General features: G+C 40.4%; 1 protein-coding gene across 1 annotated transcript in view; it reads left to right on the top strand.

The window, feature by feature from the left end:
- Positions 1-15,000, top strand: part of Kmo (kynurenine 3-monooxygenase) — a 30,053-nt gene extending 15,053 nt beyond the window's left edge. Inside the window, exons 6-15 of the mRNA XM_028755258.1 lie at positions 896-983; positions 2,601-2,766; positions 3,166-3,237; positions 4,044-4,165; positions 7,139-7,286; positions 8,665-8,722; positions 10,287-10,369; positions 12,179-12,280; positions 12,369-12,428; positions 13,789-15,000. Coding sequence (XP_028611091.1) covers positions 896-983; positions 2,601-2,766; positions 3,166-3,237; positions 4,044-4,165; positions 7,139-7,286; positions 8,665-8,722; positions 10,287-10,369; positions 12,179-12,280; positions 12,369-12,428; positions 13,789-13,968 — 1,079 coding nt within the window. The 3' untranslated portion in view covers positions 13,969-15,000. The remainder of the gene's footprint in view (positions 1-895; positions 984-2,600; positions 2,767-3,165; positions 3,238-4,043; positions 4,166-7,138; positions 7,287-8,664; positions 8,723-10,286; positions 10,370-12,178; positions 12,281-12,368; positions 12,429-13,788) is intronic.
- The last annotated feature ends 481 nt before the right edge of the window (positions 15,001-15,481 follow it).

The following is a 15,481-nucleotide window of genomic DNA, read 5'->3' on the forward strand; positions in this document are numbered from 1 at the left end:
CCACACATGCCAGCCTCATATGTAGTATTCTAATGGTATGGACATGGGTTTATGTAGCCTGGTATAAAAAAAGTTAATTAAAAAAAAAAGACATCCTAACTGTATTAGATAAACTCTTATTTATGCAGCAATGAGATAAAAAGAATTTCTTATTTCTTATTTCTTTTTAATTCCTTTTTGTTTTTGAGACACAGTCTTACTATGTAGCTCAGGGTGACCTTGAACTCATGACCCTCCTGCCTTAGCCTCCTGAGTGATGTGATCTCAGGCACATACAACCACACCAAGGTCAACTTGTTCTACAGTTTCTCGATGTTCATATGTTGTACTTATAATACCATGAATCGGAAGCAACGAGGAAAAAGAGACACGCATATGTAACATTCATAATGGTTGAATGTTTCTAGTCACAAATCAAGTCTTAAAGGCAATTTTAATAGTAATACATGTGACAATTGCTTCTTTTCAAGGGCACAGTCACAAAGGTGCAGGAGTTTGGTGGATTTTTAAAAAGTGACAACAGATGTTTTCCATTTGTCTACGTTATTAAAAATTATACTAGACTACACACAAAACAATTGTCAAATTACCATTTTAACAAATTCAGGTGAAATGAAATATAAGTGTCTTCTCTGATATGGTAGGCTCACACTCAGAAGCCCAGCACTCAAGTGGTAGAAGCTGGAGATTGTCAACTCAAGACTAGTCTGGGTACACAATGAGTTCAAGATTGTGCTACATAGAAAGTAAGACCCTGTGACAAATAAAAAAAATCAGCAAATTAAGTAAGCAGTATCCCTGTTTACTGTTTACGGAAAATGACCGTCGTTTCCATGGGATTACTCAAAGGTACAGTTGCAGCTTGGTTCTGTTTACCTTCTGTTTCCTCCCTCAGCTGTGGAGTCATACCCCAATGCGAAGGTGCACTTTGGCCACAAGCTGTCGAAATGCAGTCCAGAGGAAGGGGTACTCACTGTACTCGGGTAATTGCTCTTCAGCATTTTGGCTTCAGAGGGTAAGGGTAGGAATTGAGAACTCTGCCTATAAACTTTGTTCTCTGGCTCTTTTGGAAGTGTTAAATGATCACTGGATCGAAAATTCAAATGGTTTTCACAACCATAGATTCTTTCTGAATACCCAGACCTCCTTCATTTCCATGCTCCAGTGACCAGTCTCTATTCAGACTCTCTCTTCTTGGGAAATAGGTGACCTTACCCTGCTTCGTGTCCCCTGTCCTCTGCTGTAGTGTGATTTCCTTGCCTGTCATCCATCAGTTCTGTGCCTTCTAATGTCCCACTCTCAGAATGCCGTGCATCCAGTTACAGTTACACAATCACTTGTAAATTCAAAGCTCTAGCATTATCATGCATATCCAGGGCTTTTTCTCATCCTGAGTCTCAGCAAGCTCCTGATCAGTGATGTTCCAGTGAAAGAACAGTGGCATTATCTCAGATTTGTAGGTGCCTTGCTCATCTCTAATGCCTTCTCTGGTACTCTTGCAGTATAGTCATGGTGGTTTATTGTGCAACACACCCCTTGTTTCCGACCGTTAAATCTGTAGATTATCTTTCTTCTCCTGGATCTACAGTTTCTTTCCTCTTCCTGAGGCATGATGGTGTCCAGCTCTTGTTGCTGCATGTGTGGGCTACTGCTACCCTCTCCTGTGTATCCCCTCTTCCACTTCAAACTGAACAGTCAATTTCCTGAAACTGCCATTTATCCATCATCATCCTTCTAGTGGAAGAAATCATTTTCTCCTCCTGCCAGAATCAGGAATTTAAACTTTTGTCTTTATTTCCAAAATGTTCCTTCTCTTCTCCCCTTTGCCCTCTATGCATTTGCACAGTTAATCTTCCTTGTACAAGGACTCTTTAATCACTGGTACAACCAGACTCATCAAAAGTATCCAAACAGAGATTTGCAACTCGAAGGAAAAACAAAAATAAAAGTTCTCTGTGTTGACCATGCACAGACTTTTACTCTTGCCCTTGCTGCCTAGTGATACAACCTCTCATACAGCATTTCTAGAAAGAAGTTGAAGCATCCAAGAGGACATGCGTAGGAATATGCAAATGCAGTGCTGTTTTACATAAGGAACCTGAGTATCTGCAGATATGAATATTCTGGAGCCAATCTTAGAGGTCAACAGGAGACCAGAATGTTCTGTTCTTAAGCTCGTTGTCTGGTCTCCTTCATAGAAGCTTGTTTCCCTGAGCAAATCCTGGTCACATCCCTGCAGATGCTCGGAGTTCACTTGCATACTTGGGACTTACAGACTTACAGATTTGCTTGCCCCTACACTGCATTCCCGTTTTCTCTAGATTTCCTTCTTTCAGCCCTCACACTTCTGGAGAGCACATTTGTCTTTAGTGCCAGGGTCCATGTACATTATTCTCATTTTCAAAAGCAAAACCATGTCTGGGACAAGCATTTTCATCTTCATCTTAAATCTGCTGGTTCAAGTTAGATATAGTCCGGCTTTGTGTTAGATTTATAAAAGTGAGTTTTTTGAGTTACCTCTAAAGTTTGCTTTTTACACCCACGTAGAAATATGTTACTGTTTTTACTAGATTTCTTTGATTGTTTACTCTGTTTTTCAGACCTGACAAAGTTCCCAGAGATGTCACGTGTGATCTCATTGTGGGATGTGATGGAGCCTATTCAACTGTCAGAGCCCACCTCATGAAGAAGCCCCGCTTTGATTACAGTCAGCAGTATATCCCTCATGGGTACATGGAGTTGACAATTCCACCTAAGAATGGGGAGGTATAAACTGTGCAACCTATAAAGGCACTAAGGGTAAAACAATTTCGCAGAATCCTACATGCACATACTTCTAGCCACATGTATGTTTTATATGCATATATTTTTATGGGCATAGACATATATATATATATATTGACATGCATATTTGTGTATGTAGAAGGACAGGGAGAAAGAGAAGGAATATCTTATAGTATGCTCTCCAATCTTGAAATAAATGGTTATGAAAAGCTTGCCTAAAGATGGAATCCAAAGTACTTTCTAAGACAGGGTCTACTTCATGCAGTAACACACATGCCATGTACCATATCTATGGGAACGATCTAGAATGCTGCAGAGGCAGGTACAGAGCAGTGGGAGAAATGAGCTACTTTAATTGAACCTGTGCTCTTTGCCCTGCAGTATGCCATGGACCCTAACTGTCTTCACATTTGGCCTAGAAATGCCTTTATGATGATCGCCCTTCCCAACATGGTAACGTGCAAATTCCTCTTGACTACATATATATAATTAATATTTTTATCACTTACTTTTGTGTTGGACATTTATGTACCTGGTTGATCTCATCATTTAATATATTTAATGATTATATCTTTGAAGTTTTGTGCTTCTGAGGAAGAACCAGAAGCAAGTTCAATACTTACGTTCGAAAGATAGTACTTGCGTGAATAATGAAGAGTCCGTATCTAGGATGCTGCCACCGGCATTAGACATAGTCTAGGAACAAGTGGGCACAGTAAAAACAAAGAGATTTAGGTTATGTATTAGAAAGAAATTCCAGTTTTTAAGGTCTGTGGGACATTACGGTGTACATTCCAAGTGTTTGTGTGTGTGTGTGTGTGTGTGTGTGTGTGTGTGTGTGTGTGTGTGTTCTTTCATTAGTCTCCAGGGTCTTTCCTTATACAGCCAGCTTGCTGTGTGTTCTCTGGTAGTCTTTTTCTTCCTGTGGCTATCTATCACAGGATTGATACTGTCTTAAGAGGAAGAAAACAAGGAGGAACAAAAATCACATTGACCAATTTAAGCAATCTAAGGACTGCAGTGGTTACTTGGTGAATATGGAAGGTTTTCAGGGTAGCAATTCTCTGGGTGACCCGGGAAGCAGGGAGCACCTCTGAGACATGGCAGAGCTTTCCTCCAGGGAAAAGTGACAAAGCTGTCTTAGAAATTCCCCTCTAGGACATCTTAGTTCCAGTGAGGGCCCCATGGTTTAGGGGTCTACCCTCAGTGTCAACGTCACAGGTGTCTTTTCTCTCTCACCCTGTTCCTCTCCTTCTCAGGACAAATCTTTCACATGCACCCTGTTCATGTCCTTTGAGGAGTTTGAAAGACTTCCAACACGTAGTGATGTGCTGGACTTCTTCCAGAAGAACTTTCCAGACGCTATTCCTCTGATGGGAGAGTAAGTCTCCATGTGAAACTGTATCTTTCATTTCATTTCTTATCATTTCATATCTTTCATTTCATTTCTTTGAGTTGTTCAAGTTCAAACAATACTGTTTCAATTTTCTCACACACACAAAAAAAATTCTAAAATGCACTGGCTGGAAGACAGCATCAGAGCAAAGTCTAAGTGGGCTCTCTGTTGTAAGTAGAGATTCTGTAAAAAAGTGTGCTCAGTTTACCCTGAAAACACAAGTACAAGCATCCCTAAGCTTTTCTCGGGCTCCCCAGGCCACAAGATTGGTTGTGATGCCTTCTTTTTGAAAGATAGAGACATGTGCATGACACAGCAGGTGCAGTTCTCAGTTCCTTTCCTAGTCATATGTTTTCTGGTGCTCAGGGCTCCTTGTGGTGAAATGTGAACACGATCCTACTTGGGCAGGTTGGTAAAGTACTAAGTAAGATTCTCGTGAACAGTGTCCAGCATGGGACCCATGCCGATTAAATTCTGTCCCAACCATGGCTGAGTTAGCTAGCTGTCTTATGATCCGCTGCTGTCAGGCCAGCCTATGTCAGCATCATTCTCCACATGTACTTTGTTGTATGTTTCCACTGAATGACTTTGCTTCCTCCAACTCCTCAAGCACCTCCCCTCTCTGTAACAGAGCAAACACCTAATTTACTTTTTACTCCAGTGTTTGCTCCATGGAAACTGAACAATGCTAAAGGAAGAGTGTTATCTATCTAGGCTACCACACACTGAGTGACTTAGAAGTGACAGAAACCATCTTTGCCAGTTTCTGGAAGCAGAGCTATTTAAAATTGAGGCGTCCTGGTGAGAGCTATTTCCTGGCTCACAAAAGAGCACCTTCTGCCCAATGAGAGCTCCCCATGACTTCGGGGCTTTCATAAGGGCACAAATCCCATTTGATCTGGGCTCCAAGCTCACAAGCGAGTGAGTGAATTAACTCCCAAGTTCCTGGCTGCAACTACCATCACACTGAGGATTTGGCTTTTACACATGAATTTGGGACACATGAGCAATCAGGCTAAAGAGGAACAGGAGTTGATTTTGTTTTGAGTAGACCAAGCTGCCTTGTAACCAAGAACCCTTCTTCCTCAACTTTTGATTCTGAGAACACAGTCGTGTGCCACCAGGCCTGGTTTACAGTAATATTTCAATCTCCCTTTTGCCTCATACTTCCCAGCTTGGACCTTTGAGATGATTATGAAGATGCCTTTCTAATAGTGAAGTTACAAAATCCACAACTAACTGTATAAAAGGGAAAGCGTGACCCCCCCAACCCATAGCAGGGATGAAAACCTGCCAGGTTTCACTGGTTCCTGGTCTACATAGACCCCCAACTTCCCATCCTTGAAGACGACCTGTCTGCACACCATTAGCTCTCTCATGTAGTTTTAAATTGTTCCACAGTCATTTCTCACATCTTTAGCAGACTTTATGTTCTTTCAAATGTTTTTAAATTACATTCCGTATTTGTGTGTTTGTTGGAAAGGGGGCACTGTGCATGCACATCAGAGGACGACTTGCAGGAGTCAGTTCTTGCTTTCCATCATGTGGATCCTGGGGACTGAAGTCAGGACATCAGGCTTGGCAGCGAGCCCCTTCCCATGCTGAGCCAGCTGGATGGCCCTAGACTTAAGACTCTTGAGGATATGTCATGTTTTGGTGTTTACAGTTTCTATAAAACCTCTGTGAATGCTTCACAAGTATCAGAGGTTTCTTTGTGTTTATCGTCATCATGTTCAACAACAGAGATATTGGGTCTTGTACATTGAAGTCTTGTACACATTGGCCAACTTATAAAACCTTCCCAGACAGGATTTTGATTATTGTTATCCATTTCCTAATACAGAAGGATTCACATTATTTTAGTATCTATTTGCTGTGGTCTAGTAAAATACACTGTGCCATTTGTTCACAAGAGTGTAAAATATACTGGTGTTTTTAAAAACAGTCTAACACGTAATAATACATTTGAAAACACTATAGTTCATGTACATAGCAATGCTTTTATGACATGATATATACATATCACATTTCAAATTACTTAAATGCTTCCAGACTTATCCTTTTGCATGTGATTAACATTATCATAAATAATGGTGATTACAATAGTGGACTTGAGTGTATACATGTTTATGTTGTGTGTACATGTCCATGTGGAGGTGGTCCAAATGTTCATGTGCCCACACATAATGTGGATCTTTCTGGAGGTCAAAGGGTAATGTTGGGTGTCTTCCTCAATTGCTCTCCACTATATTTTTGAAGATAGGCTCTCTGATTGAACCGGAAGCTTGTTTATGGGCTAAACTAGCTTGCCAGCAAGATGAGTACCTCGGGCTTGATGAATGGACAATCTAGACAATCACTAGTCAAATATTGTATTGGTGATTGAAACATATTTCAAGTAAAAGTAGCTTGTGAATCTTTTCTACAAAGCATTGACAAATATTTTGGTCATGGCACAGTGACTAAATGCCCAAATTCTGGCAGTAGAATGTTTGTCAGTCAGTCATTTCCAGGAACCCTCCTGTCTCTACTTGCACCCAGTGCTGAGATTATAGATATATACACTATAGCCACATCCTGTGTGTTAAAACACGTGTGTCTCCATACTTGACTTTTCGAGTGGAAGCTAAGGTTGTGGACTCAGTTCCTCATACTTACATGGCTAGCCTTTTATGAAATTAGCCGTCTCCTTAGCCCCAGAAGAGTGGAATTTAAACCAAGAAGAAACTTCAATTTCCCTCTTCTGTTTCTAGGCATCAAACCAGGGCCTTGCATATGTCAAGCGAGCACTCTTCCGTTGAACTGCATTTCCTTCCTTCATTTGCTGTTTTACTGTTAGCATTCTTGTATATTCTTTTCAGCAAGATAGCATGACAATAAAGTCAATAAATCTGGAAAAACTTAGCGGTGCTTGGCATGCAAGTAATCTTTTCGTATTCCCGTTGCTTTCTTCCAAAGGCAAGCCCTCATGAGAGATTTCTTTCTGTTGCCTGCCCAGCCCATGATATCAGTAAAGTGCTCTCCCTTCCACCTGAAGTCACACTGTGTACTGATGGGAGATGCAGCTCATGCCATCGTCCCATTTTTTGGGCAAGGAATGAATGCGGTGAGTACTTTTCCTGTAGGAAAGTTCCTAGAATACGCCAAAGACTGTCTCCAGTAGTAAATCCTAAAAAAAGCTCTGAGCCATCCTCACATCCCATTCACTCATCACTCCAGTTCCTCAGTCAGACCAATTTCAACTCCACTGAGGATCCAGACTATTTGATACAAGAACACAGTAGAGAAAAGCACAGCTTATGATTGAATACTACTACCTTCATGAAAATTTTGCCATCCTGGTTAGAAAGAAATTTTTTAAGTGTAGTGCTTCTTTATTAAGTGTTAACATTGAGGAATCTCATTAACTTCTTGCATATATATATATATATATATATATATATATATATATATATATATATATGTGATAACAGTTTAGCAATCACTAGTCATATTTTGCTTTAATAATAGAACTATATTCCAAGTAAAAATAGCTTGTGACTTTCTCACAAAGCAGTTGCAAGCATTTTGGTTTGTTAGAACATAAGTAAACATCCGTTGTAGCATGGTGGATAAATGCCCAGGTTCTGGCTGTAGTTCAAATCTTGCTTCCAGGAGTCACAAACTGTTTTACATAACATACCTGATATCCACCCACTCAAGTGTAATACTACAGTTTTATTAAGTGTTCATTCCAATACTTACAGAGAGAAAACAAATTATTTTAAGTAAAAATTTAAAACTGTTGTCTTCGTGATCACTTATGTCAAAGCCGCCATGCCAAGAATCTGCAGACATTACTTATTTCAAATGCTATCACTATATTTGATGTGAAAATATATTTTTTGTTGTGTCTAAAACTGCAGTTTGAATTTGTAGAGGATGGAAGTACAGCACTCAGGGTTCTTATTCTTTGTTGCACTGAGTATCATCTTATTAGTTTTTGAAGTTCTTCATGTTCAACATTTGCTTTAGGTTTGAGTTATAGGAACTAAGTTAATTTGATCCTATTATTAATATTTTAGCAGCAATGGGGATTGAACCTAAGGCCTCATGCATAGCAGATGCAGTCCTCTACTGTTCAACTACATGTAGTCCATGAAATCATTCTAAACATGAATCTTAAGGGCCTAAATAGTTTAAAACAAACTCATGATAGAGACATGCAATTGTCAGTCTTAAAAAAGCATTGGGATCCACCCAAATCACAGATGTATTGATTTTTTCCATAATTTCCAAATCACATTTCAGATATCAATGGGGCAAAGGCAGAACCAGGATCCAGCTGCTGGTCTATGTATCATGATTAGACATCAGATAAGAACCTATCTGTTATGTACTAAGGATTCACAGCTGTGCATTGTACCTGCCAATACTCGTAGTGTTAATAATTTCCGAGATGTTTCATTATTTCTGCCTTATTTTGACCATTTTTCTTGTTTCAGGGCTTTGAAGACTGCTTGGTATTTGATGAGTTAATGGATAAATTCAATAATGATCTTAGTAAGTACACTTTCTCAGTGGGCCATGGACTGGGCCAGGTGATTAATGATGGGCTTTATTTATGATCCTGGTACTTGAATAACATCTCTGCCCCAGGCATTGCCTATCCCAGACAATGAGCATTCAGAGAGGGAAGCCTAGGATTCAGGGAGGTCCAGGCTGGTCACCTTTCTATTACTATAACAATACCTGGGATAATCAACTTAGAGGAAGGGTTTACTGTGGCTCTCAGTTTCAGAAGTTCTACTCTGTGCTCACTTGGCCCCCTTGAACTAGGCCTGTGGAGAGGTAGCATCATGGTGAGGCACCAGTAACAGAGGAAAAAGTCACTCACCTCCTGGTCTGAAAGTGAGAGAGACCGAGGAGACCTGTGATCCATAGTCCCTTCCAAGGGCATGCCTTCAGTGACCCAAGGTTCCCTTGGCAGGCCTCATCCTTGTGGGTAACCCTTACCTGGAGAGCAAGCATGTCATACATAGGCATAGATACATAGGAACACTATGACCTAGCCTAGGACAAGGACCCTGCTGTGATCCACTCACAGATACAAGTCCAGAGCACCAAAAGGTGGTAGAATTTCTTTCCATGGCACCTTTCTTTCCCTTCCCACCTCAGTGGCCCACCTTTGCCTACAGCCTTCACAGCATACCCTCAGAAATGCCCCCAAAGAAGCATGAAAAGGAGTAATAAGTAAGGGGTGAGCATCATTTAAAGTTGCTGCATGAGCACGCAGAGTTACTTGTTTTTATAACTAGAGAAGCAACTTGAAGAGGAAAAGGTTTGGTTTACAGTACAAGGAGCCATGGTTCATGGGACTGGGATGGTATGGTGCTGGGAACAGTGCATCTCAGTCAGGAAGCAGAGAGACTTGCTGGCATTTGGTCCATTTTCTTCTTTTCATTCATTTTATTGCACCAGCATGTTGGTTAGTGCTGCCCACATTAAGGGTGGATCTCTTCTCTTCGGTTCTGCCTCTCTGAAAATCATCCCTGTAGACACACACCCAGAGATGTGTTATCATGGTAATCCTAAATCCAATCAAATTTGCAATATAGATTAACCATCACTGAATTATTTTCCATTTGTGAAATAAGGGAAATGACAATTTTAACAACCAATAGTCTAACATTAGCTTTATTGTAAGATTTATTTGATCACAACAGGAAATACTCTATGGACATTGCTTAATACCTGTAGACTATTATGGTAATCAAGAGTTTTATAAGATTAGAGTGTTGCTAGTGAGAACACTGTTTAGTTTGACCTAGCTGGAGACCAGTAGATTTTTGAAGATTTTATTTTGCTTTATGAAAATATTTTTTAATGCATATGTGTGCCTGTGTGTGACTTTACACCACATGTGCATAGATGCCCTTGGAGGCCAGAAGATGGCATTAGATCTGAGCTGAAGTTATAAGTGGATGTGATTCATCCAAGGTGGGTGCTGGGAACTGAGCTCAGGACCTCTGGAAGAGCAGCCAACGCTCTTAACCACTGAGCCATCTCTACAGCATTTTTTGGTAGATTGTTTTAAACATATATATGCTTTAATTTTGGCTTCTAGGTATGTGCCTTCCTGAATTCTCAAGATTTAGGATCCCAGATGACCATGCAATTTCAGACCTGTCTATGTACAATTACATAGAGGTGAGCAAAGTTTGGCTCCACTCCATGAGATGGTTCACCTATGGACTAGAGGGCTTTTTAAAAATTTTCCTTTGTTCCATCCCTATCTCCTCTATGCTGCATAAGAATATCTGTGGATAAGAGCACACATGTACACATACATAGACTCATGTGAGCATATGGATGTGCATGCACACTCACACACACACACACACAAGGAAGCATAAAGCCTTCTTTAAACATAGGTAGAATGTTACTATGTAGCCAGTGACAAAGACTCCTACACATCATTTCTGCCTGCATTTCAGGAATGCAAAGATAGCGGAAGATGACAAAATATTTAAAATTTCACAGATCCAAATTTCAAGAATTTAGGAGTTGGCCATACTCTCTATTCTCCTGAAATATGAATTTGAGATACATTGAAATAATTGTGGGATCTTAAAAATATTGAATGACTTTTTAACAGGATATCCCGAGTCTTTAGAATACCGTAAAATAAAAACAGTGTATCACATTAAAGAAATTCTTGATCAGAAAGCTGATCAAGAAAGCTCAGCACCTTTAGGACTTACATATCTATTCCATTTTAAGCCAGTCACATGAAAATTTCATGACAAATGACTGTTATTATTGCTTTAAAAATAGTGGAATGAAAAAATTACACAGTAAACAAGGAAAACAGTGCCCATTCCCATTTCTTTTGAAGAAAGAAATAATGTGGGCTTCAACTTATGCATAATTGTATCTCATATGACAGAGTTCTAGAAGAAACTGAAAGACATTGTTGATATATATTGCCTGACTCTAAAAATAGGTCACAGGCTAAGAGATGATTCTGGATGAGAGCACTTGATCCTCAAGCATGAAGGCTTGAGTTCCCTTCCCCAGGTTGCATGAAAAAAGAGCTGGGCGTGGCAATGTCCTTTCGCTGCAGAGTGTGAGGGCCTTGATTGATGTCAGTATAGCTCCAAGTTCAGTGAGAGACTCTGCCTCCCTGGAATAAGGTGGAGAGTGACAGAACAGGACACCTTTCTAGTCTCTGCATTCACGTGCATATAGAAGTGTGCATATCTATGCGTGTGTGTGCATGTACATGCTCATGTGAGCACATGTGCGTACGCAAGCACACACAGAGAGAGGGAGGGAGGGAGAGAGACAGAGAGACAGAGAGAGAGAGAGAGAGAGAGAGAGAGAGAGAGAGAGAGCAAAACCCAGATGGCTACAATGCTTTTGTTCTAAGAAGTGATATAAACAAGGACAGACATGGCAGTAAGTAATCCTTGTTGCCAGAAACAGTGTTGCCCATTAAGTAGTGGACAACAGAAATTGATCAGATCTTTAAGCTAGAAATTCTGGTCCAGGTTGGGCAGTGGTGGCGCACACCTTTAATCCCAGCACTTGGGAGGCAGAGGCAGGCAGATTTCTGAGTTCGAGAGTTCGAGGCTAGCCTGGTCTACAGAGTGAGTTCCAGGACAGCCAGGGCTACTCAGAGAAACCCTGTCTCGAAAAACAAAAACAAAAAAACAAAAAAACAAACAAAAAAAATTCTGGTCCAATAAATGTTTTGTTGAAACAAAGATTTTTATATTGTAATTTTCTTCTGAATAAAACCAGACTAGACAGTGTGTGTTTTTAAGGCAATGTATTATACTACTGAAATTTCTTAAGAGAGCTTGAAAATAACTATTATGAAAATGAGATTTTATTTGACTCTTTTGTTAGCATCCATTATTGTGACAACTGTGAATAAAGAATAGTAGTATGTTGTTGTAAGGAAACAGAGGTGCTTCGTTCCAAGTATTCTTTTTAAGACTCTTGTCATTACAGATGCGAGCACATGTCAACTCTAGGTGGTTCCTTTTTCAAAGGCTCCTGGATAAATTTCTTCATGCAATTATGCCATCTACCTTTATCCCTCTCTATACCATGGTAAGGACTGTATTAAAGACTTTCTCTCATTAGACACCTCTGTTTAGCTATTAAAGAACACAGCAGATGCTTTTAAATCTCTCTGCAGGTCGCCTTCACCAGAATAAGATACCACGAGGCAGTGCTGCGCTGGCATTGGCAAAAAAAGGTTGGAAAAAGACTATTGAACAACATGATGTGCTGAAATTTCATACAGTTTCATGGTCATATTTATGTCAGGAAAACACAGACATGACAGGACAGAGACATACTTATCTTCCAGATAAAACCTGTCTCAAGTCTACAGAGTATGGAACACACACTACATGATGGGGGCCGGGAAGCAAAGTGAGATTGAGGAGGAAACTGTGGCTGAGATTTCTCAGCTTTTTACCTTGTATTAGCTATGTGATTCATTCTTGACTTTTGCATTGTGTGGTATCTTTGTGGGCTTAACTTGTCAAGTTAGACCGAATTGTGTCGTTTATAAAACACTACCTAGTGGAATGTAGTGTGGAATGTAGTGATGCATGCATTTTGAGCCATTGACTCAGAGGTGCCATTTCATGCTATTCTAATTCCTCACTGCTTTGGGGAATTTTATTTGTTGATAGTTGTATTAGGTACATGTATACTGCACCAGATACTTTGATGAACAAGATGTTGTCCTGACCCTATATGTGGCTTAGGGGCTAAGAGAAAAAGTGTCTATGGTGGAGTATGCTTCATGAACCACTGCAGGAGAATAGGGGAGTAAGCTAGAGAATGAAGATTGAAGAAACAAGCGCCAGGAGGCCCTGGGTGTAAGAATGGCCATATGGAAGCTGGAGAGGCAAGTGGGACCTTCAGCATCCTACTGAGACAGCTAGGATTTTACCTAGATCCCTTCACTGTATAGGGAATGGTTTGGAAAGAATCAAGATCTATCTGTAAGTTCTACCTCTATAAAAACAAATACAAACCGACTGATAAGGTTGCTCAGTGGGTAAAGTACTTCCTGAATGATTATGAGACACTTCCCCAGCACCCACATAAAAGCTGAACACAGGACACAACTGCCTGTTCTAGTGGTGGGGGTGGGGTTGATTCCAGGGGCTTACCAGCCAAAACAGGCGCTTCAGGTTCAGTGATAGACTCTGTCTCAGAACAGTAAATTAGAGCGAGAAGGGTGAAGCCACCTGACATTGACCTCTGCTCTCTACATGCGTACACACTGGCAAGTGTATTTCCCTTGTTTGCACATATAATACACATATACACATACACATCGAATAAAATAGAGTTCCTGACCTCAAAGATAGAAACACACAAAGAAGAAGAGCCAGTGGCATGCAAACTGAAATATGAGTAGGGACAGAACAGAAGTCAAGCAAGTCAGTTGGTGCTTCCAGTTAAAAAGCAGTAGAGGATCATGTGCTTGTCTGTGATGTAGGAAGAAAATCACGTGCTTGTCTGTGATGTAAAGACAAAGTTTAATTCAAGATTTAATCTCTGGATGAAAAGGTTTTAGAGTTTTGTTGTACTTGCAGGTGATAAACAGAGGACTCTTTGTCCTTGGGTCCCTGACAGCCATCGGAAGCACCTACATATTTGTGCACCACCTGTCCCCGAGACTTCTGGAATTCTTGAGAAAACCTGCCTGGATGGGAACCACTGGCTACTGGAATAGGAGCACAGACATTTCCCTGCAAGTTCCATGGAGTCACTAGGACAAATTCCCCAGTTCACTAGCCATAGTGTCAAAGTTCTGGGTAGCAAATGCTTGATTCCTCTTCAATATCAAGGGTGAAAAGCATGCTTCCATTGCCATATTCAATTCACTACTGAAATCTAATTGTCAGCCTATAATTAAGTTCACTGTAGACTTCATTATTTGTCAGCCGAGCGAAAGAAGAGCGCTGTTTTTACAGTGTCTCATCAGCTTGCATGCTTGGGCTGGGTCATTTTAGATTTAAAAACACAATAACCAAGGTCTCTTTCACTTCTCAAAAAAAATTTTTTTTCCTATAGAGGACAATATAAGATCAAGAACACTGAGGACTGAGGACCACAGCTTGCCTAGCGCCACTTCCTGTTTAGAGCAGTAGATGGGGCCTGCGGGTTCATAGCCACTTGCTAAAGGTAGAGGTGTGAACGAGAGACAGGAGATTCCAAAGAGTTCCAGGATAAATCTATTTTATATCCCTGTTCCCAGACCTCAGAATTATTAGTTTTTGAAGAGAAGGAAAGTATATTAATGGCATCCTAGGTGAAGGGTAAGAAAGGGTTGTTAGTAGTAAAAATTTATACCGGGGGAGAGGAGACAGGAGGGTGTTTTCCAGAAGCATAGACACTGTTTATTCCATTTCAAACATGTGGAAGTGATGTCTTGACTGTCCCACAGATAGAAGCGAAGTTAACTTCATCGTCATAGTGCAGTGCAGACATACCTCCTCTGCTTCTTCCTTCAGTAAGCTGGCTGACTGGGACACTTAGAAATTCTTTTCATTGTCAATTTTGAGAGCTACAGTAATGGTTATTGAGGAAATCAAAAACTGAGGAAATAAAGATAAAACAATTTGGCATTTTCCATAATGTCAAAGGCATCCTTGAGTCTTAACAATCTATGTTTGATGTGTTGGGAAAGAAATATCATTGTTTTCCTGGTAAGGATGTAGCTCAGTGGGAGAGCACTTATGTAACATGGCCTTAGGTTAGATTCACCAACATTGCAAAAGTAAAGAGAATTATTATTCCTTTTATTTAAGTTTATTTTTATTTAAGTTCGTTGGCCATGGCTAATACAACAGGCAGATTGTCAAAGGAAAACAAACTGAAGTTTAGGAGTATGTATGTATATTTCATATCCACATAGGAGATGCTCAGAAAATGAGCTGATTTAGGGCCTAGAGAGATGGCTCAACTGTTAAGTATGTGTGCTGCTATGGAAGAAACCCCTAGTTTAGTTCCTAGCACCCATTTCAAGCAGTGCATAGCTGCCCAGAACTCTAGCTCCAGGAGATCCAATGCCTCCAGCTTCCTTGGGCTCTGTACCCAAGGGCACATAACCACACAGACTTGCCTCTGCAAGAGAATTAAAAATCTTTAGAGGCCTTGTTCTGGAAGAACAAGGGGGTGCATGGGAAGAGTTGGAGGGGAAAAAGGAAGGGAGGAAATAATGCAATTTTAAGTTAAAAAACAAAAAAATATTTAAAAGGAGATCCATGTGATATGAAACAATAT

This window comes from Grammomys surdaster, unplaced genomic scaffold, assembly GCF_004785775.1.
Source record: "Grammomys surdaster isolate TR1022 unplaced genomic scaffold, NIH_TR_1.0 126051, whole genome shotgun sequence".
NCBI classification, from domain to species: Eukaryota; Metazoa; Chordata; class Mammalia; order Rodentia; family Muridae; genus Grammomys; species Grammomys surdaster.